The 23829-nt window shown below is 36.4% G+C and overlaps 1 protein-coding gene across 6 annotated transcripts in view; it reads left to right on the forward strand.

Moving 5' to 3' along the window:
* EXOC1 (exocyst complex component 1) overlaps positions 1–23829 on the forward strand; it is a 29543-nt gene continuing 5714 nt past the window's right edge. Inside the window, exons 1-16 of one of the 6 annotated variants that reach the window (XM_030491837.2) lie at positions 43–322; positions 4481–4614; positions 5469–5599; positions 7622–7781; positions 8640–8660; positions 9455–9642; positions 10571–10798; positions 11045–11177; positions 11369–11478; positions 12012–12065; positions 15351–15500; positions 16919–17024; positions 19906–19950; positions 21082–21245; positions 22667–22777; positions 23229–23305. In XM_030491837.2, the coding sequence (XP_030347697.1) occupies positions 4491–4614; positions 5469–5599; positions 7622–7781; positions 8640–8660; positions 9455–9642; positions 10571–10798; positions 11045–11177; positions 11369–11478; positions 12012–12065; positions 15351–15500; positions 16919–17024; positions 19906–19950; positions 21082–21245; positions 22667–22777; positions 23229–23305 (1802 nt within the window). In that variant the 5' untranslated portion in view covers positions 43–322; positions 4481–4490. Of the gene's footprint in view, positions 356–4480; positions 4615–5468; positions 5600–7621; positions 7782–8639; positions 8661–9454; positions 9643–10570; positions 10799–11044; positions 11178–11368; positions 11479–12011; positions 12066–15350; positions 15501–16918; positions 17025–19905; positions 19951–21081; positions 21246–22666; positions 22778–23228; positions 23306–23829 lie in introns of all 6 variants that reach the window. The other 5 variants (XM_032920050.1, XM_030491838.1, XM_032920051.1 and 2 more) reach the window with 5 other exon arrangements.

Genomic DNA, 23829 nt, shown 5'->3' on the forward strand with positions numbered 1-23829 from the left:
AGTCTCGCTGCTGGCGTCACGTGAGCGGAAGCGATAGTAGTGGGCAGCGCCCAGCGCAGGGGGTTTGCGGGCGGAGCTGCTGCCGTTCCCCGTTCCTCCGGCCCCGGCCCCGGCCGCGGCCCCGCGGCGGGAGCGAGGTGTCCCGGCAGCATCCGCCCCGGCTGTGGGCGCTTGCCGCGGGGCTCGGCGGGCCGCCGGGCTCGGCGTGGAGCGGTGGTGGCCGCTGCCTCCCGCCGGCGGCTGCGCAGAGGGTTATCTCCGGGACGATTGCGGCGGGACTCGGAGGCGGTGAAGCTGCTGTCGGACGGGCCCGGTGCTATAAGTAATTCTAATGAGTTTTCCTCTTAAATGGTTAATCTTTTAGCTGATTGATTCCCGGGGGTGTTACAGTCAGGCTGCGCTCTCGTGTTACGATGTAACCCGGTAGGACGCGGGAATAGCATGTTTTCCTGTTCACGCGCTTAAGGAGGCTAAACAGCGCTCACTAAGTAGCCTTAACAAATTGCCGTGTAGAATCTTTCCCATGTATTTTCTGGCCAGGCGGTGTCTGTGATGTGGTATCTTTGATAGATTTCATGTAGCTGAGGCTTTGTCAGTAACATTACTGGAAAAAAGAAAATAAAATGCAGCAATTTCTAAAGGGATTTGTTAGAGTCTGGTGTGGTCTCAGCTCTCGAAGCATTTTCTGAGGAAGCAGCTTTATTTCGGGCACCTTGTGCTTAATTCTGTATTCCTTTGGGACAGCAGGATTCATGTATGAGAAACTTAATGATGTGCTTGGTCCTGGCACATTGTGAAGGTTTTGGTGGCTCTGACTAAGGGTGGTGAGTTTGTAGCAGAAGTTGGACTGTACGTCAGAACAAGTCTTTGATCTTGGGTTTAATGTGTTCTGTTTTATGGGAAAGGTGCATTCTGCACAACCTGGACAGCTTGCGTAGCACTGAAGTGGCAGAGTTAGCGCGTTGCAGAAGTCTGAATGTGACTTAGAGCAGAAAGTAAAATCCTTAATCAGGAAGGAAAGGAGATATTTCTGAAATGCAGCAGCTTGTTGGTATTTTGTGTGTTCATCTTATGCACCTGTTGAAGAGTAACAGGAACGATAACCTGGTGTGATTTGGAAAACAAAAGATGGGCCTAGATTTTGATGAAAGGGGAGGAAAATTGTTAGGCAGCAGCTATGGAGTGTTATATTGCCATAGGGGTGTTGTATAAACAGCATTTCTTGGGATGCCCCAAGCTCTGTACACTTGACAATACCGATTCCAGCTTGATATGGTGGCTCTTGTTTTCCCAAAGCCCTGGGGTTACAAATCTTCAAATCTACCAGATTGCCTAAGATGAAAGATGTGGTGGTCGCCACCTGAGCTGAGCCATAGTGGGACATAAAAGAAAACTCAGTGCCTTTTTAGTTTCAAGTGCCAAGGGAACTGTTCTGTCTTTGCTGAGTGTTTGTCAGAGAAGGCAACCTGGGCATCCCAAAGGGAAAAATGCAACCTAAAATTTAACTCCATGTATCATCTCAGCATCAGGCAGTGTACCGTGTGATGTATATTAATCATGTTATTAACACCCTATAGAATTTTAAGGCACAAGTTCAGAGTAATATTGGAGCTTCTGTATTTAAATAAAAACACTGAAATGTGATGTCACAATGTTGCTCTTTTTTTAGTCTGTTAGAATCTCTGTAGTGTGAGGACTTGTTCTGAATTGGGTGAATATTGCTAATTTCTTAATTTTCCGGAGCTTGGTGGGGTTTTGTGTTTGTTTTGATTTTTCTTATTTGATTGATCTCTGCGAGCTTGAGTACTGGGTGATGTTGTGTCGTGTGTGTCATTCCTTCCCCCCACCTCTGCCCTGGATATCTAGAATCTGGTGGGGATAGACCATGCTTTGCTAGGGAGCCAGGTGATTATGCTGAAATCAGTCTTGTACGTCTCTTTCAGAAGTTTGTGACTTCCTGGGCATTTCATTCTTGTTTGGTGCATGGTTAGTTTAATGTTGGTCCTATCTTACCTCTGCAAATTCTTCACCATAAATGAACATGCTAGAAGTACAAATGCTTTCCTCTGAGCATGTTGCATAGTTACGTAAAGGCATTGCCAAAGAAAATCAGAACTCAGTGGATGTTTTTAAACAAACCAGTTGTTAGAGCATCCCACAAATCTGAACAGCTTGCTTTTCATACAGCTCCTTCTTCTTACCCTTTACTTTCTCCTGCTGCTGTTACTGCAGAGGTGAATTGCTTGAAGGGGGAGCCCTGTGAACATCTCCAGTTCCATTTTTCTCCACCCCCAGTCTCTCTCTGCCTCCTTTTCTGCCCCTCTACCTCCGCAAATCACCTGAAAACTCTATTCTTAATGAGAAGAAAACTAGAAAGCAAACTTTTCGGTGGTGTTAGGAAAGTGCTTTTGCTGTTGGTGGTGGATCAGATGGTGAATGCATCTCATGTATGCAGCATGATGGTCTGATTTGGTATGCAGCTATTTTACTGACATTAAACTGTATCTGCTGGTATACCAGGTGTCAAGGGCAGCCCTTGTTGGCCTTATACAATCTCCTGTGTGTGCTGTTACAGGCTACAGGAGTAAGTAATGTCTGGTTACTGTCTTTCAGCAGAAGTCTGCTTTTTTCGGATTTTGGTTAGACTACAAGGTTCAAGGTCAGCATTTGATGCCAGGAAGAAATCTCTGCATTTATTACTAAGTGTACATGATTATTTGTCTTTTTTAAATACTCTGTTACTCCCTTGCTAAATAAGAAACTCCATAATTAAAGTGTTGCATTTCTGAGCTTCAGTCCATGCATCCAAGAAAAGGCAGCAAGCGAGTCAAACCTAATGGACTTACCTTTGCAAAATTCTGTGGTGGCCTTTGCAGATTTAAACGGCTTTGAAGTCAAACTTTCTGCCAGGCTCAAAGATGCATTTCTTTATTCCGTGCTACTGTAACAATTGCCAGACGCTTATTTGAGGATAAAGAGGACAGCCTGTTACATTAAATAGTATGTGGTAGCTGGCAAAAAGGGGGAAACGGGTCTTTGCAAAACATTAAAACACAAAAACAAACACAGTGCTATATTTTTAGAGGCTCAGAGATTTACTGTCTTAGTTGTGTATCTGTCCCCATAGTGTGTGTCTTCCAGAGAGCTGTTCTGTTTATAAGGAAGCTTTTATGAAAGAAACTTCAATATCCAGAAGATAAATCTGACTTAAGAAAAAAGTTATTTAATTGTATTACGTGGATCCTCTGCAATGTCTTATGTTTTTATCAATAATAATAATAATTTAAAAAAAAGTAATGCCTACTTGCTAGATAAAGTTAAGTTATAAATACAGTGCCACTCAAAAGTTAATAGTAAGTTTCTAGTAACTCTCCAGGAATTGGCAGTGATGAATTTGACAACAGATATCCAGCACAAATGTTCTTTACAAACGTATCAAACCTCAGAAAACTCTAGTACACTGGGGTTTCTGTTTGGTTGGTTTGGGGTGTTTATTTGCCACCAAACAGAATGTGATGTACTTATTCTGCTTTAAGAAGGCTGTTTGAGCAGGATATTTGAGAATGCTCTCACAAGATGGGATCAAGTACCAATTTAGAAATTCTCTTCTGATAGCAAGGGAGGAAGCGTGCAGGGGCACTGATCCTCAAGCAGATTTTTCCATCTATCAGAAGAGGATTAGTATTTGTGTGTGGTACACAAAGACTCAAAAGTAATAATTTGTTAGACTCGAAATTGCAGCATCTGAATGGTGGATTGAATGACTGCTGTGACATACTGTATCCAGAATATATTCCAGAAATCTTCCTGCAAAGCAGGGAGCCAGAGACAAATCAAACATCATTTTCAAATTGGTCTGCCCAACATATAACCTTGATTAGGTGAAAGAGTCCTGAAAATTTAATAGAAGGGTTTATGTATATTTGATGGATTCTGGAGTTTGAGGGTGGGAACGAGATGATCTTAAGGTCCTTTCCAACCCTAACCATTCTGTGATTCTAAGTTTCATTTAAGGTCATCACTGTAGTTTCACATTCTCCATCCTGACAAATTTTGTGTGTTTTTTTGGTTCACCTGTGTTCATAGAGATCTTTACTGGATCCCTGGCATTCATGCCCATTCTAAGATTCCACTAGTGAGAGTCTTTTCTCTAGATTCTCATTTCAACTTTTTTTGTTCATGCCTCACATTCCCTTTTACTACTAAGAAGCTTTTTGTTTTCCATTAAATTAAACAGAAGGATCATCCTAGTGTTGGTAAATTACAGTTGTCGAACTGAAGTAAAATGGTGAGCTTTATCTTGGGCTTTTTCCTAAAGTTGACTGGTCTTCTACCTAAGTCATGCTTGTCTAGATTCAGTTACCTGTAAAATTTAAATTCAAAAACCTGTAGTTGCTATAAATAAATGACTGTTGGTGGTGTGGTGAGTTTTTTGTGTTAAATGTGCCTGAATTTGTTATGACTTCTTCATATCTTTCAGTTGAGTGAAAATGACTGCAATCAAGCATGCTTTACAGAGGGATATTTTCACTCCCAATGATGAACGCTTGTTGAGCATTGTGAATGTCTGCAAAGCAGGCAAAAAGAAGAGAAACTGCTTTTTGTGTGCCACAGGTACATAGTAATACCACACTGTATTTCTTGTCTTCACCTTTTTTTTTTTGTTTTGTTTTATTCAGTGCATTTGTCTTAACTTTATTTACAGTGTTTATTATTGCCCTATATAAAACAGGTGCTTTCCATTGCTAATGGAGAAAATCAGTTGTAGTTTATACTTCCATTATTGCTTCTACTAAAAAAGAAACAAAACCTTGTACCTTTATTCCCAGATCTCATTGTAACTTTAAATGAAAGAATCAAAATTGTTTTGTGTGGGACTGGTGGGCTTTTGAAGCAGCCTTTATATAATGCTTAAAAGGGGATTTAGTAGGCATCTAGGCTGATCAGCCTAAACAAAATGCAATAGAGTGCTAGTTAGAGTCCAAGGCAGAGGGCTGTGGAAAGGCACAGTAATTGAACTGAGTTCTAATGTTGTTTTGAATGTATGTGTATTCTGTTACATCCCTTCAAAAGATAGGTGCTTTGGGTCAATCTGTTAATAAATTAGCTTGTTAGAATATGTTTTTGACTGAGAAATGCCAAAAAACATTTTTATTCTGACTGTAATCTCCAGTTACCTCTGTGCGTTGTCAGTTATGTGGCCATGGCCTGAGGTCTGCTGTATCAAAGACACATCTGAAAATGTTCATGGGTTCATTAGTTTACAAGCTGTATAGACATGTATATCTGGTTGACTGAGACTTAATCTGAGCTGTGGATATTGGGCATGAAAATGTTCCCAAGAGTCTATTTTCATCAAATAAATATTATGAAAACTTTCCCACAAATAATTATTTTCAGAAGTTGAAGTACAGCAGAAATAGATGTTGAAGTAACTTTTGAAATTACTCTTCTACTTCATTCAACAGTGACGACGGAACGACCAGTGCAAGTGAATGTGGTAAAAGTGAAAAAATCTGACAAGGGGGATTTCTACAAAAGGCAGACTGCATGGGCACTTCGAGATCTTGCTGTTGTTGATGCCAAAGATGCTATTAAAGTATGTATAACCTTTTTTGTTTTAGTGCTCTGCTCAGAACATCCTTTTGGTTCCAAGTTAGAGTTAACTTCTTTGATTCTGACTGCTTTAAAGCTTAGATTGATAACATGTTAATTAGGAATTAGAGTGATACATTCCTGTGCTGCTTATGCCTTTCCAATAATATAATCCTGGTAAACTGAGTAAGAGTAGTCTAGAAATGCTTGAATAGCAATATTCTGAATATCTGCCCTGTTTATTGTAGTGATCTCTCAGTCACTGTGGAGTGCTTGTGCTAAGGACCAGTACTTTTCCAAGTCTTATGTAAACGTTTACTCCAAGCTTAGTTTCCTCTTAAAAAATATATATATATGACCATCTTACTAATGACATTCAGCTACATGTTACATTTTTTGCTAGGACACTTAAAGCATTCTTAATGAGCAGCATATAAGTTTGAAGGTGAGCTTTTATAGTCTGTTTTCTAAATCTTGACATTAGCTGTTTGTTGGAAAGCGTACAGTCCTGAGGTGGTGTTCTTTTCCATAGAACAAGAAAGGCAACCTACTGATGACCATTTAAACTCATCTGTTGTCATAACCTAAGATGTACAGACAGGCAGAGGTGAAAATTCCTCATCCTATTGTGTCTGGCTTTATGTTCTGTTAGCTGGTGATTTGGAAGAATAGTGCAGAAAACTCTAAAGTTGGAAATTCTTTGATTTCCCCCTCCTGAGTGTAGGTTAAATATGCTTTGTTATTTATCTACACACTTGTTGGCTAGATTCTAAATTTTCCTTGCTGTTCAAAAATACCATGTTGGAGAATTGCTTCTTTCAGGTTGAGGTTCTGTTTAAAATTATACTTTCAGGGCTTTTTCTTGCAAAACAGAATTCAGTAATGGTTTTCAGAAATATGCTGTAATGTTTATACCATTCTAATAAGCAATTTGAAATTTTCTTTCAAAAATCAAATGTTGAATGACAAACTCTCTCATACTAAAAAATGACAGAATTAAAGTTGATAGATGCATCATGTTTTGGTTTCCAAAGGTGATGCAACTCTTGACACAGGCCTTTCCTGCACTAGTTGTGAGATAACTCAAATGTTATGTAATGATACTGTTTGTTTAGAAATGTATGTTAATTATATTTATCAATATAAGCTACAGGGAAAAAAACCCCAAACTCAGAACTACTTTTATTGTGCTGTACAGGAAATACCATTTCCAGTCATGTGCGGTTTCATGTGCAGCCTGCTTCTACGGATAGTAGTGACAATATAAGAAATAATTAGCTGTAGTAGTTTTTACAAACTCTGTAAGTAAGAATTTAATGTGTATCTGAGGCAGCAACATTTTTCATCAGAAGGAGGCTCAACCTTGTAAAATGTTTGTAGTGTGATCTTTAAAACGGACTGTTACCAGTTGTCCATACTGAGTTCATAAGTGGCTGTAGAAAGTACTTTATTCAATTGTTATTGTCAGGCAATAAATCTAGTAGAAAATACTTCTACAGTAGATTTTTACTGTTAAAATACCAAATGGTCTTTTCTATCTTGTTCAGTGCTATTAAATAGTATCGTATCTATAAAACTATATCAAGTGCTCATATGTTTCTTTTCTCTTGTTTATTCCTCTCAAGTCTCCTTGAATTGTGTTGTATATGTTGTCAGTAATTCCAGCTACCATTTTCAGTTTCAGAAGGCTAACTGGAGGCTTGAGTCATTCTGAGGACAGTGTTTCGGGGCAGATAGTGCTGTCAAATGTTTGATGAAACTCTTACGGATCACTGTATTATGTGTTATTGTTGCCTTATCTGGCTTGACAAAGCATTGTCTTCATAGCATGGATTCTGTTGTTTTCACTTTTGATGTTTGAGCACCTTCATTAAGGTGCATCAGGGTGCTAGATTTGGTGTATCGGGTTGGCATCTGTGTAATTTCATTTTTATCCTGTCATCTCAATAATTAAATATGTAAACAATCTCTGCTACTCAGAGAATCATTTGACTGTTGAGCCTGTAACATATCCCATCTTTTGCAGGAGAGTCCTGAATTTGACTTGCATTTTGACAAAGTGTACAAATGGGTTGCAAGCAGCACAGTGGAAAAGAACACCTTCATTTCATGTATCTGGAAACTCAATCAGAGATACCTTAGAAAGAAAATTGACTTTACTAATGTTAGTTCACAGCTTTTGGAAGGTAAATGTCTACGACTGTATATGAAGTTTAATAAAGTTTTGTAATTATTGATGTAAAACACATATACTAAAAAAAAATCCTAATCCTGATGCTTTTCCTATTCAATTTTAGGTTTTTTGTATTTTCTAACTCTTCTGGTAAACAAGGTGACTAGATAATGGATTTTCTGTTAGAGGACTGAGACAAAATATTTCATTAATGAAGTGCTAAATATTGATAAGCTTATTGTATTTCTAGGACATTCAGTTTCTCGAACAATATAAAATCTACTCGCAAGAACTGGTGGGTCTAAATGTGTAACAGATCTGCTTTTGTCCCTGTTTTCTCCTGAATTAGAAAAGCACTTTAAAAAGTGACACTTCAGTACCATGCTAAAGCTATGAGGGTTTATATGAGATTTCTAGTTTATAAAATCTGAAGCTTGTGTTAAATTCTGCTGGACCCTATTGCAGTTTATGTGACAGATTGGTTGCTGAGAAGGCATTGTATCTTGTCTGCTCATGCTGTATTAAATATTTTTGCAGTTACATTATCTTCTAGTAGTTAAAATTTTTTAGTAAAACCCAGTGAGTAAGCATATCTTGTGTTGGGTCTGTCAGAAGTGGCTAAACTGTTGATATTAAATACTAGACTGGCTAGTGTGGAAGACCTTGAATTAGAACTGTGGAACAGGGAGCATTCCTGTATCTTGGTGTTAACTGCAATTTGTTTTTAACCAACCTCTAACTTTTCAAGTTTGTGCAATATTAAAGTACTCAAACTTACTGCCACTTAAAAATATACTCACTGTTCATGCTTTGTCTAGCTAACATTCTCTGCTTCCTTTCCTCTGCTTTTCCATACCTTTTAATTCTTCAGAACTGCCTAAAGTTGCAGAAGGTGCGTAACACCTTTTTCCTTTATTTTGCTTTTTAAGCAATTTTTCTTAAATAAAATGCCCTTTTTTTTTTTTTTTTTTTTAATAGTGCTTTCTATAGCTTAGCAAATTGTTAGAGATAAAGGAAATGTTTCAAATTTCCGAAATACTTTCTGGCTGGACTGCATTAATGTTCTGTAAATGTTTGTCAGCCTTTAAATGGCTTGTTGAATAAAGTAAGCACTGCTCTGAGAATTCATAGTTCATGACAACATTGTTATTAATTTTCACTTACGTCAGTACTGATTTTCCTCCTGTGAGACTTACCTTGAGCATTAAGATATTATTCAATGATATAGTTCTTCATTAACTTTAGTATGTTTCCCTATGTTCTATCTACAGAACAGATAGATAGATGTAGATAGATTTAGATGTAGATAGAACATTTCCCTATGTTCTATCTACAAAAGAGAATCTAACTTCTACTGATTTTCTGATGTTGATTACCAGCATGAGAGGTGAATAACCTGAGATGGAATGTCTCTTTGTACATGCAATAAAGGAGGGTAGCTATCTGTATTTAGGTTGTGTTGCATAATTTAGAAAACATCACTGTCAGGAACAAGTTCTGGAAATCCTAATGAAGCCTGTCGAAGACTGAGGCTTGAAAAAAGTGTACAAAGGCGTCAGCTGCTTGTTAGGAAAGTTGTTTAATGGATTCATTTACTTAAAGAGAGTTGAACATACTTAAGTACTCTTAAAATGCTTGTGACTTTCTGCCCTTGATAGTGTGTTTTATTTCCCTTCTCTACTTAAGAATCTGTTCCAAGTGGAGAGAATCAAAGTGTAGCAGGAGGTGATGAAGAAGCTGTGGATGAATACCAGGAGTTAAATGCAAGAGAGGAACAGGATATTGAAATAATGATGGAAGGATGTGAATATGCTATTTCTAATGCTGAAGCCTTTGCAGAGAAGTTGTCAAGAGAGCTTCAAGTCCTGGATGGGGTAAACATTTTTTTTGGTGTGGTAGGATGTTGAACTATTTCATTGATGCTATATAGCTTTCTTTGGAAAGGTAGCTAACATGTTCTCTCACATATTTAAATGTATATGTGCTCCTAAGCAGAGCTACATTCTGTCTATTATCAGATGTTAAAGATCTTCAGCTTTGCTCTTTACCTTCCAAACCTTCTGGGGTGAGTCACAGGCTTTCAAATGAGGAGTTGAGAAGAAAAAAGGGAGGCATTTTGCATATACCTGTCTTGAAAGGAGGGGTGCAGGAACAGGGAGAACAGATGTTCACATCCATGGATGAGATCTCTTATGCCTAAAACACTACTCTCAGTGTAATTAGGAAACACTGAAAAGTCTAATAACATTGTCATATTCAACTGTTTGTAACAGTACCATATTGTTTGCTACTTTGCTTTTTAAACAATCCAACATTCTAGAGGTCAATTAGAAAACTTAAGGAGATGCAGAGGATACAGTCTTGAGGGAACAGTTAACAACCTCCTCAAATTATTAAGTTGTATGTTTCTTTTGTATTTTGAAAATGGCTGTTACCAGAGAGAGAGCTCATCTTGCAACAGAAAATGTGACCTTGTTACCTAAGCTGCTTTTCTAGAACAAAGAATGTTCCAGTATAGTAGGGATTACTGTTTAGGTTTTATTTTTGTGTAAATCAATACTTCTAAGAACCGAGTAGATTCTGGGGTTTATATCTTCATGGAATAAAGAAGTGTCAGACTGAGGAATTACTGTATTCAGTAACACTAAGTGAGAAGTACTACAAGCTTATATTGTTTTGTCTCTTTCATCGAGAGTTCTGGAGAGTGTTTGTTTGACAGTAATAGAGACAGAAGGAGATCTCGGAATGCGTTTGAGGTATAAAAATGTCTCTTAAAATGTTGTGGCTTAATTTACTGTACAGGCAAATATCCAGTCAATTATGGCCTCGGAGAAACAGGTGAATATCTTGATGAAGTTGCTGGATGAAGCTCTAAAGGAAGTTGACCAAATTGAGCTAAAGCTGAGCAGTTACGAAGAAATGCTTCAGAGTGTAAAAGAGCAAATGGATCAAATATCAGAAAGCAACCATCTAATTCATCTCAGCAACACAAATAACGTGAAACTGCTGTCAGAGATAGAGTTCTTAGTGGTGAGCATTTTTATTGCATTTACTGTAGTTGTTCTTATCAGGTTTATAATTCTTTTAGGTCACTACCCTCTTCAGCAACTGCATTTGAGGTTCGTTTAAAATGTTGAGTTTATTTTTCTGTTTTATTGTTTCACTAACTTCAGCAAGTTTTTATAATGATGGAATTGTATATATCATTCTTCGTTCAGCAGCATAGCAAGCTAACCTGCTTCTGGCTTATGGTCAGTGCTATCTGTTATTTTGTAGAATCACATGGATTTGGCTAAAGGTCATATAAAGGCCCTTCAGGAGGGAGATCTGACATCTTCGCGAGGCATTGAGGCCTGCACTAATGCAGCAGATGCCCTTCTGCAGTGTATGAATGTAGCTCTTCGTCCAGGTAATGTTTTTATTAGGCTAGTCTAACATTAAAAATGTACTGTGGTAATGCCTTTATTATATGTGCCTTTCCAACTAGTCTCAGATTTTCTTTCTGTAGATTGAAAGAATAGTGACCTCTGGTCCTCTTGGCTCCCATGTACAATGTATTTCTCTGTATTTTGTACTCTGTGAAGTTCTTTTTGTTTTTAGGACATGATATGCTTCATGCAGTGAAACAGCAACAGCAGCGGTTTAGTGACTTGCGTGAGCAATTTGCTCGGAGACTTGCCAGTCATTTGAACAGCGTATTTGTCCAGCAGGTACTACTACTTACTGTTTAACATTTTCAGTCACAAACTTTTCCTGAGAAGAAAAGCAATCCACCTAAAATTGGGCATATTCTGTAATGTACTCAGTAAATGAATGCACTGCTAAAAACACTTCAGGCAGAGATACTACTGAGCATACCAAGCTATAGTTGCCTACAGAAGTCCCTCACGTTAAAAAAAAAAAAAAAAAAAAAGGCACCTCTTTGTAGTGGGTTTGCTCTCTGAATTGAATACATCGTGTAATATGTAATGTATGTATGTAATTCTAATTGTAAAGCTTGATTAATTGAGGAGAAAAGCATTGACTTTTTTTAAGGGTGTCAGAGGCTGAGAACATTAGAGTTCTTGCTGTCTGAACTTCAGGGGCTATAGAAAAACCTCATCAAACATACAAAGTAGAATGGCTAAACCTTCATTTTTGAGCATTATTTTGAAAAGTTGAAAATCACTGTCCTGAGACTTGTTTCCTAAAGTCTATTTTAGCATCAGTTTTTTAATTTCTGTATTTCTTTATCTCCAATTAGTTTGCTCAGAACTTTCTTCAACTCTGTAACAGGTCCCACTCTGTTTCAGTTCCAGTGAGTACATTGGGTTTGATACAAGCTTTTCTAACTAATTTTATGAGCTTGACTTACCTAACTAGCAGCTGCATCTTTGGCTTTACAAAAAGAAATTTGTCCTTACTGATTGCAGAGCATCAGACTTATGCCCCTTCTCACTTCCATTATTTTTATCGGCCCTCAAGCTTTGTTTACCTGTTTATGACCTAACATTCCTATGATATGATCTCCAGAAATTGCTAAGAGACCAATTGAAATGTATGGAGGAAAAATATTTCCAGGAAATTGTAATGTGTGAACAACTGTAGAGATATTGCAATTGTGTGAAATTGTAATATTTATAAAAATAATTTGATTTTTATACATATTAGCACAATCAAACAAAGTTTTAGTTTTCATGTATTAGTCTATGCAGAAAATGGAATAGAGTCACACTGGATAATTGTATAGAAAATTGCATCTGAGAGTACAAGCGTATTAATATGTCTTGCATATGAAAGTGGCTGTTCAACAGAATGCCTTTTCTGATGTTCTGTTCTGAGGATTTTGTTTTAAAAAATGGTAAAAGATGATTATTATTACCATGTAATACTATGTGTATTTGATGAACTACTTCTAAAGAGAGTTTTCAGAGAATGCTATTGCAAATTTGCAATTTTTAAATGTATTTGTTTATTTTAAAATTCTGGTACTAACCGTGGTCTCACATTGTCTTTCATGTAAACTTGCCCTCTGAAAAGTTTTGGCCTGCTGGTAGCTGTGAGGTATTGATTAATAGATCAGATAAAATAAAGCAGATAAAAAATGTGACCTCACTGTAAGGTTAAGCAGGAATTCATTAGCTGCAAGAGATGAGCCTCTGCAAAGTCTTTTTGCTTGTTGTAAAAGAAAAAGTCTGTGTTCTTCATTTTGAGGTACAGATTCAAGCGTTGGAGGCATAACAGATTTCTGTCCTATGTTTTTGAAAAGTCTAACTAGAGTACTTCATCTGAAGAGCTGCATTATTTGTTTAGAATATTTCTTTAAATTAAAGCACATCTTTATCTGCTTTATTTTTTTCTGATTTCTAAATTAAAATGGCAAACACATGATGATGTGTAAGCAGCTGCTAATACAAGCAAGACATACTCTGATTTGGAACTCATGAGATGGAAAACCAAAGTTGCATTGACATTTTGGCCTAAATATATTATCTTGGAAGTACAAAATTGTTTTTTCTCTTAAAAGCAAACCAACTCAATGCTATTGTAAGATATTAAGGTGCTTCATCTCCTTTACATAAAAATGAGAATAAATCTTAAAAGTTTTAAACAGAAATGCAACTTTGGATTGCTGTTCACTGCAGTGTTAAAAACAGTTAGCAGTAACTGTTACTAACAGTTAATGTAATTTGTCTTTATGGTGTCCTAATAATATTTGACTAACCTGACTGTTTATAACTTTTAACAATTTGTTGTGTTGGTTTTGTTTGTGTTTTAACAACCAGGTTCAACATTGAATTCAAAGGCAACTCTGGGCTTTCCACCTTTGAAATGCAAAATAGCATGAAGCTTTGAAACTATGAAATACTTTCATAACAAACTTGCAGTATCATTTAATAACATGGTATAAATATATGTGTAGTGAGAGGAAGCTTGTTAATTAGATGGAGAAGGAACATCTTGAAGCTCCATAGTGTGTTGGAGCAGACTTGAACAGGACATAATTTAGGGCAACCAGAATTGTTAGTCCTGTGGAAAAGCTGGCTTGGAAAGAGAAATTTATCTTTGGAGGGGATTTGTCAGCTAGATTTATTAAGAGTGCAAGCACTAGATAATCTTTAAGGTCCCTTCCAACCCAAACCATTCTGTGATTCTACAAAGTAGTCTAGCTTTATTCAGAAGCTAGCATGTTTGCACTGCGTTACTTTACTAAAGGTTAGTCTTTCACAAATAATATCAAGACTCATATATATATATATATATATATATATATAATCTGAATGTATTTTGGAAGCTTTTAGGGCTTTTTTAATCAAAGACTGATTAGTACCTAGTGCAATAGAGAAGGGTGAGCCAATGTTGCTTTAATTTTGACTCTGCTATCCAAACTGACTTCTGTTCCAACTTAGACATGCAAAGGCAGTTTTTAAACTGTATTTTATATTCTGCCACCTTGTCATATCCAAGACGGAACTGCCCAGGAATGCTTCCTCTGTCAGGGACTGACACTGACTGACCTGTATAAACCACCTGCATGTTATACTACAGGAACTGGAAACTAATTAGGACAATCTTACTGTGCTGCCACAGCACAAACTATACTTAAGATCAAATTCTGTTGCTGTATTTATTACAAGTTCAATAAAAAAGGCTTTATAGAAAATATTAAATCCATTTTGAAATAAGTCACATCCTCCCTTTCACTAACCCAGGTCTAATGGTTGTGTGTTCTGCTACGTGGCTGAGCTGTGGTGTTACCTTGCTTACTTCTGGAATTGCTCAGGAAACTTGTGATTTCAAGCAAGTAAAAGCTTAAAAAAGCTAAATCATGTGTCGTTCAAGCAATATGATGTGATCTTCTCTTCAAAGGATAGAGTGTTTTTCAGAAGCCAGAGACTACAAGGAGCTTGAAATTAGTAACTTGCTGTTAAATAAACTGGTTTATGCTGCATGTTGTAAACTGTTTAGTAAATGTTCAGTGAAAGTGTGTGTGTGCCTACATTTGTGTGGAGGGAGAGAATGTGCGTGAACTGATATTTTTAAGACAAAGGCTTTAAGACAAGGCTTGGCCAAAGTGGGCTGAAGTAGGTTGACTTGGAGTAGACTTTCAGAGGCGTAGCATAAAGCTCATCATTAACACTTGGGCCACTCACTGACTACTGGGGACTTGAAATGTCTTACGGTGTATGGGAACATCTTTAAGTTGGTTTTTTTTTTTTCTTAGAAAAATAATGTCATAATTTCTTAGAATTTTTCAGAAACAATTGAACACGTTATTAAATCTTTACTCAGGTGTACTTTGCATTTTTGTGCAAAAAGTGCCAAATTGTGTCACCCTGAAGACAAAGCAATAAACAACAAGAGCCTTACGATGAACAAGCTTAGTAAGATGCACTACCTGCAACAGCTGTAATATCTCTGTGTCCATATTATATTAGGTCTCATTCCAATCTGCATCTCTAGACTTTGTTTCTATGCAAGGTATCTTAATGCTCCTCTGTTTGACTGAATGGGATGCTGTTTTCATATTAAGTTTTTCAGGAAACTTCTAGTACATCTGTGCAGTGCTTCCAGATTTACTTTAATACTTTCTTTTATCAAGGGTCACGATCAGAGTTCTACTCTTGCCCAGCACTCTGTTGAATTGACACTACCCAATCACCATCCGTTTCACAGAGATTTACTTCGATATGCTAAGCTGATGGAGTGGCTTAAGAACACAGATTATGGAAAATACGAAGGGCTAACAAAGGTATGTGAAGGGCTCAAGTGATGCTAGAGAATGTGCGTAATATAATTTTTTTGAGAGTCAAAAGAATTGCCTCTGTGTGTGTGTGTGTGTCCTTTAATCCCTTATACTAGATTTAATTCACTGCTCCTCTTTTCTTTGTCCTCTTTGGAATAGGAAACTTTGCTTTTTTTTTTTTTTTGGTATTTGTTGTATCCTGTATTTTCTTTTTTCCTTCCAGATTCTATGTCTCTGTTCTGAAGTATCATATTAATTTTAATGTAAAACAAGTTTGCCATTTTACAGTCTAGTAAGAAAAGCACTTGAGCTATTTCATCTTGATGTGCTTATTGCCTCTGTGACATCTTTATTTCAACAGACCTTCATTTCACTTGGAAATCTCAAAAGCTTCAGAGGTCTTTTGTAGATGAAATAGAAACACTGGCTTTGTGTGCACATGTATATAACTTTTAACTATCTTGTTCAAAACTGACATGGAGTGAAAAAATTACTACAGAAGCATAGAAAATGTTTAGATAGAAGCCAAGGGAAAGTTAGTCCTTACAGACCAAGTAATCTTTTTGTATTAAAGTACTGTCATTCTTAAAACTCAGCTGTAGAAGATTTAAATTAGACTCTTAAAATGGCTTTGAAATAGTTGTTCTTTTGCCTTCAGTGTAAAGCAAATAATCAATGAATGGCTGATGTCTTCGTTACATTTCTAATAAAAAATTGAAGGAATTGCATATTTATGTATTATGTGTGCTAGGTAACAAAATTTTGAAGAACATAGGAAAAATAGTCTTGGGTGATCTTTGATTTAAAAAATAATATTTCTGTAACTTTTGTTCTAAAAATCTAAACAAACCAAATAATTTTCAAACTTATCTCAGTTGTCCTTTTAAAATTTGAGCTTCTTTTTGGCAGTGTTGGAAACAATTATTTTGGGATAGATTGAATCTTATAGTAAGTAGGCACACAGAGCTTGTACCTCCCGAAGTTTTCTGCTCTTCTGTTTTCTTTCTGAGAACAGTAATAAGGAGTCATGTACTTGGGAAGATGTGTAGAACTGGCATCCTGTTTGCTTTTTTTGGCCATAGTAAGAGTATAGTAAAAGAGGCTACAGAGAAGAATGCTGAAATCTCTCTGTTCTACCCTTGAACATGATGCTCTGCTACTAGTAATCCTATTTGTATGTACCACATTGCGTATCTTTCCTTATGGAGGAAAAGTAGTAGTTTCTGATGCTCAGCAGACTCACTAGGAGAATGAATATAACTTGCTTAAATATCATTAATATATTTTTGTGTATGCTACATAGAGTCCAAACCACTTTGTTTTTAGTAGAACTTATATACTTGCTGGTTTCTAAGAACTGTTTAACTATAAGATAACAAAGTCAATATGTGTAACTTTTAACTGGTTTACGTTTTTCTTTTAAGAATTATATGGATTATTTATCACGCCTTTATGAAAGAGAAATAAAAGATTTCTTTGAAGTTGCCAAGATCAAGATGACAGGCACAACCAGAGAAGGAAAAAAGTTTGGTAAGCTTCCAGGAGGCACATATCTTGCTTTGAATCTTACTATTTGCTTATAAAATACTCACTAGAGCCAATTTTATAATGGTGTGAAATTGTTAACTTTTGGTAAGGTAGAAGAAGTTGGATGAAAAATATCATTGGTAAACTTCTGACTTCCACAGGGCCGAAGTAGCACAACTGAAATCTGTGACATTGGTCAAGACAGAGGGATAAAATACAATATTTGTCAGATTTTCAGATCAACACTCACTTTTTAACAACCTACCAGCCATATTTTATTACTTGAACTATACTCCTGTATTACTAGAAAAAATTTGAAAAATCAGCTCCTGGGCAGCACATTTGTGTGTTGCTTCTGCTGTCATTTCTGCTTTTAGTAAGTTTTGAGTGGATTTTGAGGAAGCTAGTTTTAATAATAATTCTGCCTAAGAAAACCTGTTGATTTCATTGTATTTTCAGTGGGAATTACCTATGTAGTCTGAGACCAGAAATCATACTTTGTTAACTTGTAGGCCTTTCTGTTTAAAGGAGTATGTATTCCTGCTAGGATTAAATAGTCTAGTGTAAGAATGGTAATGAAGCTTTTAAAAAATTAATTTAAATACTTAGAAAGCAACACTGTTACAGGTGCATTTATATATTGGCTAGTCTATATTTTAAACTGCTCTGTTTCAAAACATGTTTAAAATATTTATATTTGCCACAGGTCACCAGTTTCCAAATTCTAAATTCAGAAATGATGTACAGCTGTAACTAGTGAGTTCTGTCAAGCCTAATTTGGGTCCCGAATTTATGCTTTGGGATTTGATGGTAGAGAACAGAAAAAAGAAGTGAAAGGAAGAAAGCAAGAGAGTGGTGAGGCTTGATTGAGGGAGGGGAAGCTTGAAAGGTATCTTGGCAAGCTGTTGGACAGCAAGTGGTGCCATAAGTGTCATTGTCAGAACAGATAAATTCATGAATCTTGAAGTTGTGTTATTGCAGGAAAAAAGAAACCAAACACTTTATCCTAATAGAAATTGATTTCTAAAACATTCTAAACACTTTATCTTGGCACTTCTTTTGTAATCTGCATTTGTGAGGAGACAGTTTTTGTAGCAATTTCCTAACTTCTGTAAATGTTAGGGAGTGAGCAGGCATTTTGGAGAAAGAGGTCCTTCAGTGCACCAGCATAAAAGCTGCACCTTGAGAAGGCTTCGGTTGTGTATTTGTGCAAATGTTTCTATTTTGTAACAGCTTATAATGGTGTGTAATTTCAAAGGCTTCTGTGTTGAAGGTAGTGGTTGTACTATTACTAGTTGTTCATTAATTCAAAATACATCACTTCTTAATAGTAAACTTATTTAAGGAATAGCGTAGATGCATAATGCTCCAGTTGTACTCAGACACTAAAGATGACCTGTTTCCAAGCTGTGTTGGTGTGTGTTCTTGCCTTTTTTTTGTGCTTTGGGAATAGCACTGCTATTTGAATGCCTTAAACGCAGAGGGAATGCTGGGAGAATTCTGGCATTCTGTGCTACCGCAAGGTTCTTTGTCTGCATTTTTATGGCAAAAAAAAAATCTGGGTCGTGAGCATTCACACTTGTCTTAAGTAGTAGTTTTTTTTTTTCTTCTTTTCTGATGAAGCCAAGACTTTGATACTTAAATACCATAAAAATCAATGTGGGAAAGAGTACTACTACTGTCATATTTTTATATGATGTGGTTTCTTGAAAGCCACTGTGGCTCCGCCAATTGCCCAGGGCCTGATCTTTGCCTGCAGTTCTTCACATTCTCCAATACAGTCCCGTGCATTTGGAAATTGAGGACGATGAAGAAGTGGGACCAATGCATGACAGATGCATATGCCAAATAGATCAGGCCTAAGCCTTTTTATTCAAAAACTGCCAAAACCTCAAAGATCTAAAAAACAGGCTGCAATTTTTTGCAGTTGGACATTATAACTGTCAGTAGTGTTGCCTACTTGAGAACATCTGGTATTTAAGACATGTTTGTGGCATTTGGAAGTATTTACTCGTTCTATTACAGTAGGTTCTGCTTGCCTGCTCCATTTTGGGCGGCTTGTAGCATCCATCTTCATCAGTATCTTCTTAATACCACATACTGCTTTTAGTGTATGTATGCAAATGCCTTTTACTGGTTAGGGATTCTCTATTTACTACAAATGCCCATTTACCCTAAATTTCACATTGAAGTCCACTTGAGGAAACTGTTTTATTCTGCAAAAAACAGGAAAAATAAAAAAACACCTTGTAAATTTTGTTTCTTATGTATTTCTTGTTTTCATCCTCTCTGAATTTGCAGTCATCAATTTTTGGTGCAGCATGAATACGAAAGGTGTATTCTTTATGTAAACATCCTGATTTGCGAACCACAGAAAAGGTTAGCCAGTCTTACTGTCAATACAAATGATTTTGCAGTATTGGTGCGTGTTTTTTCAAATTGAAGAGGTGGCCAATATCTCTGACTCAGTACAAAATTACATAAGTACATCTTAATTTCATGTCTGTTATCGATATGATGATTGATTTTTGGAAACTGAGTCTTTTGTAGTATTAACTCTGACAGACAGAGCCCTAATTTAGTGGACTTCTCAATTTGGGAGAACTTAAATACGTTACCAGAAATGTTCTTTGAACATACTATATATAAGAAAAAGCAAAGTTTAATACCTAGAAACTTACTTTGTTTTCCATGTAGCTTGGACACTGAATTTCTAGAATAGTACCTCTCCAACTAAATGTGTTTGCAATGTAGTTACTTGCTGCTTATAGTTCTCTGCATGTTTCTTTCCAGTTAGAGCTTAACTTGCATCTTGTGCATGGTTTGTGCAAACTGCATTTTAACTTGTCTTTGTCTTTGATGCTTGCAACCTAATCCATCCCAGCTACACTGCCTCGAAAAGAAAGTGCTGTCAAACAGGAAACTGAGAGTGAGTATAACTAGTTGCATTAGTTGGTATTGTCAGTGCATGTATGTTGATGTAAAGATCTAGTGCTGCATTGTGGAAAATCTACCTAACACTGAAGCACAGAATGAAATAAGCATTAGCAGAATCATCATTTTTGCAAAGCAAAAATGAAGTACGGCTAAAATGGCCTGGTGTAGAAGTTGAGGAGGTTTGCAGGTTAAGGCAACATCTTTTGGTTTTCCCACACCACTAGTAGATACAAAAAATATGTCTGTGCCTAAGAGCTTGTCCTAGTTTTCTAACTCTTCCAATAGGTTGAGGTAACAACTTTTATTAGATCTATATACTTTGTCTTGTGTCCCTAGATTAGACGCCAGCATAGCAGTTAAATGAAAGGGTTGCTTTTAAGTTTCTTTATGATTGAGATGTGAAAAGTTTACATAAGGGTCAAAATATTGATGATTTCTTGGTCTTTTTTGTTACTAGCTTTCTCCATCCTGTTCCAACATTTCTGAAAAATTGGGAAAAAATAAAAATAAAAAAATATGCTCCTCACCTAGGAGAAGGCCCCAAAATATCAGGAAGAAATGTCTGTATGTTAATCATGATCAAAAGGAGGGGAAAACATTAACAGAAAGGTTACTATAGGATTGTAGGTCCAGCAAAATAGCTGGAGCAAGCCATGTAGACAAAAAGATGTTAACAGCAGAAAGAAGAAAAAGTGTCTGTGTGTATATAAAGCTCTCTAATGTTTTCAGTCCTGTGAATTAATTCTTCTGCTTGTGGCAGCCTTTGCCCAAAGTACATTCACAAAGATCATAACTGGTCTTTGCTTTCAATTTCAAGGAGAATATCTATTCTAGTGTTCCTGGATTTCACAGCTTTGTTCCTGTTATACCTTTTTTCATGCTTTACAATGAGAGCTTATAGAGGTACATTGTACTTTGAAATTTGCTGAGGTATTTCAGTTACCTTGTAAGGAGAAAAGAATGTGTTTATAGCAAAAGCATTTGCAGCTTAGACAAAAATTGAGTTGTTTGATTTTAACGTAGGACTACTAGCAACTCTTGATCTCCTACATTCTGTAATGAAACTGTTCTTGAATATTTTATCCTGCCTTTGCTTCCCTCCTTCATAGTGTCTATTTCACAGGTCTTCATGGAAGTTCTGGAAAATTGACTGGGTCTACTTCCAGCCTAAATAAACTCTCTGTTCAGAGTTCCGGAAACCGTAGGTCTCAGTCATCCTCACTGTTGGATATGGGAAACATGTCTGCCTCTGACCTTGATGTGGCTGATAGAACAAAATTTGATAAGGTAAGGCAAAATGTTGCATAGGATTCCTGTCAGGTTTTGTATTAGAAGTGTTGTCCCATATGCGGGCTCGTTACCTGGTGCATAGTGCCAATTCATACACCAAGTCAAGGTATTTCTATTCTTTTATCCTAGTTTGCACAAAGTAGGGAGCTAGGCATTTCACCAAGACAGAAGCATCTTGCCTGTCCTTCTCGTATAAAAATCTGTACTGTTTAAATCTTAAAACATGTAAATTTCAAGTTCTGTATGCACCACACATCTAAAAAAGGCAGTTTCTAAGAAATATGTAGATCAGAGTATTATTCTCTCATTATATGATTCCAGTTAGTTATTTTATATGCTGCATGTGATCTTTAAAGCGTACAATATGGTCTAATAATTTTAAGCCAAATACACATTTTTAAGCAAATAGGAATTGAGCTGATGGATTCTCGAACTGATTTTATTTTTCTCAATACAGATGTTCATGTGTTCTGTTGCATTTTGCCAGTATGTAAGCAAAAGCGAAAGATAAGAAAGCATAATCTTCTTTTAGCCAGGACTTGAGCATGGCCCTTTGCTCTATCTTTTTCTGGGAGGAAATATTGTATGAAACAATATTAACTGTTATTACACATCTGTAGCAGCAACTTATCTAGAATTCAAATGATAGCTTTTTTTAAAACCAACTTTATACAAATACAGGTATTGTGCTAATTTTTTCAACTTCTGACTTTTATCTCGCACCCATTAAGAACACACGACTGTGACTATAAATACTTGTGGAGTAAATTCTATGTTGTGTAAAGATGACAGATTAGAAGGATGTCTAACACCTGACTTAAAATTTCAGTAGCTTGTATTAATAAATTTCAATTATTTTAATGAATTATTGCCAAAATAGTGCTTCATTTTAGATTAAATCTAAAAATTGTGATGAATGCTTCTATGTCAGTGGAAAACCTGACTGTTTTCCACTGACAGTGGAAAACCAGCAGAGATATATGGAACCTTTTTCTACTGAACAGTTTCTTCTTACATACACAGTTTATCTGGTTTTCTTCCTTAAGGCTTTTTATTTTGTCTTCTTCCTCTCGGTAACCCAGGCAGAAAAGAGGGTAGCAGAACCCATGATTTACTATTAAAATGTGAATGTTTTCATTATAGCACAGAAGTCCTTCCTCAGGGTGTGGCTAGAAAACTTCTAGTTGTGGAAAAACATAGATCGTTCTTTTCTTCCCAGTATTATATGGATGAGATGGGACTATGTTGAAGATGCAGATACCAGTACAAGCTGTTTCCATTTCTGTTAAGTAGAAATGAGTCTTCTAAAGTTTGCTGAAGATAGAAAGTATAAAGTCTTAGGCAACAAACAGTTAAAATTAGTATTACTAACTGTTCGTATTATTTGGTGTATTGATAAACTATTTGGCTTTCTTTAGATTTTTGAGCAAGTATTAAGTGAACTAGAGCCTCTGTGTCTGGCAGAACAGGACTTCATTAGTAAATTTTTCAAACTACAGCAACATCAGAGCATCTCGGGAACAGCAACGGTATGACTCTTATTTTTTACTTCGGTGACAGAACAATCCATCAGGCCTCATAAGAGACCTGTTTAAAAGAACTTTTGAATTTATCTGGCAATTACGTGATCCAGGTGATCAGTAGTTTGGTTTTCTTCATTAGCTGGCAGAATCTTTATTTTTGGCTGAAAAAGTACAAAATGTATTAAAGAAGGACTGACATGTTTGTTTTGCCATGGCTTTGTTTCCTCCTAAGATCGCAGTAAACGCTTCATCATGCCATGTAGGAATGCAATGGGTAGTGATTGTTGGATTTGATTGGAACATGACCATAAAACTACCAGAACCTTGCAAACCCCTGTAATTGCTACTTGTGGAATGGGAGCTGATAATGTTGATTTTGTCCGATATACTTATCACTTAAATATAGAATTGGAGACAAGCTTTCAGTTTCCTTTATATACATTCCTTGTTCTTACAGAATGAAGCAGAGGAAATGGATGGAGGAACTTTATCTCGTTCATATGCTTCTGGTATTCCACAAACAATATCATCTGAGTATGTGCTGCTGCAGTTTATTATTGATTCTTGAGCCTACATGTGAATTTATTTGGTGCATAAAACCTTTTTCTCTATAATCAGAAATTGTTCCCTTCTAGTGAAAGTTAATAGTGAACTCTGAATTTGTACACAGACACTGAATGTGTCAGTAAATTTAAAAAGTTACATATAGGATGGATGTTTCTGTCTGTAGTCATATAAAAAAGATGCTTAATTCTCTAATAGTTTGAGAGAAACTAGGCACTGTAAAATGTGCTTTGGAAAATGCTCTTAGCAAAGTTGTGAATTTGAGTGTGGGGCAACTTCCACAGGAAACACCTTTTTGTAATATTTTATACCTGTGATTATTGATTTTTACTATGTGGCATTGGCATTTTCTCCCTTAGGAGTATTCTGAAAATCATGAGACTTGTTGAATGCAAATGAGATTACTATATCCAATAAATTTATCCTCAAAATGTTATCAAAGAATGTAACATAGCCTCATAAACTGTCAGAGTAATGTTTTTATCTTATGCATT

Source organism: Strigops habroptila, chromosome 7 (assembly GCF_004027225.2).
Source record: "Strigops habroptila isolate Jane chromosome 7, bStrHab1.2.pri, whole genome shotgun sequence".
NCBI classification, from domain to species: Eukaryota; Metazoa; Chordata; class Aves; order Psittaciformes; family Psittacidae; genus Strigops; species Strigops habroptila.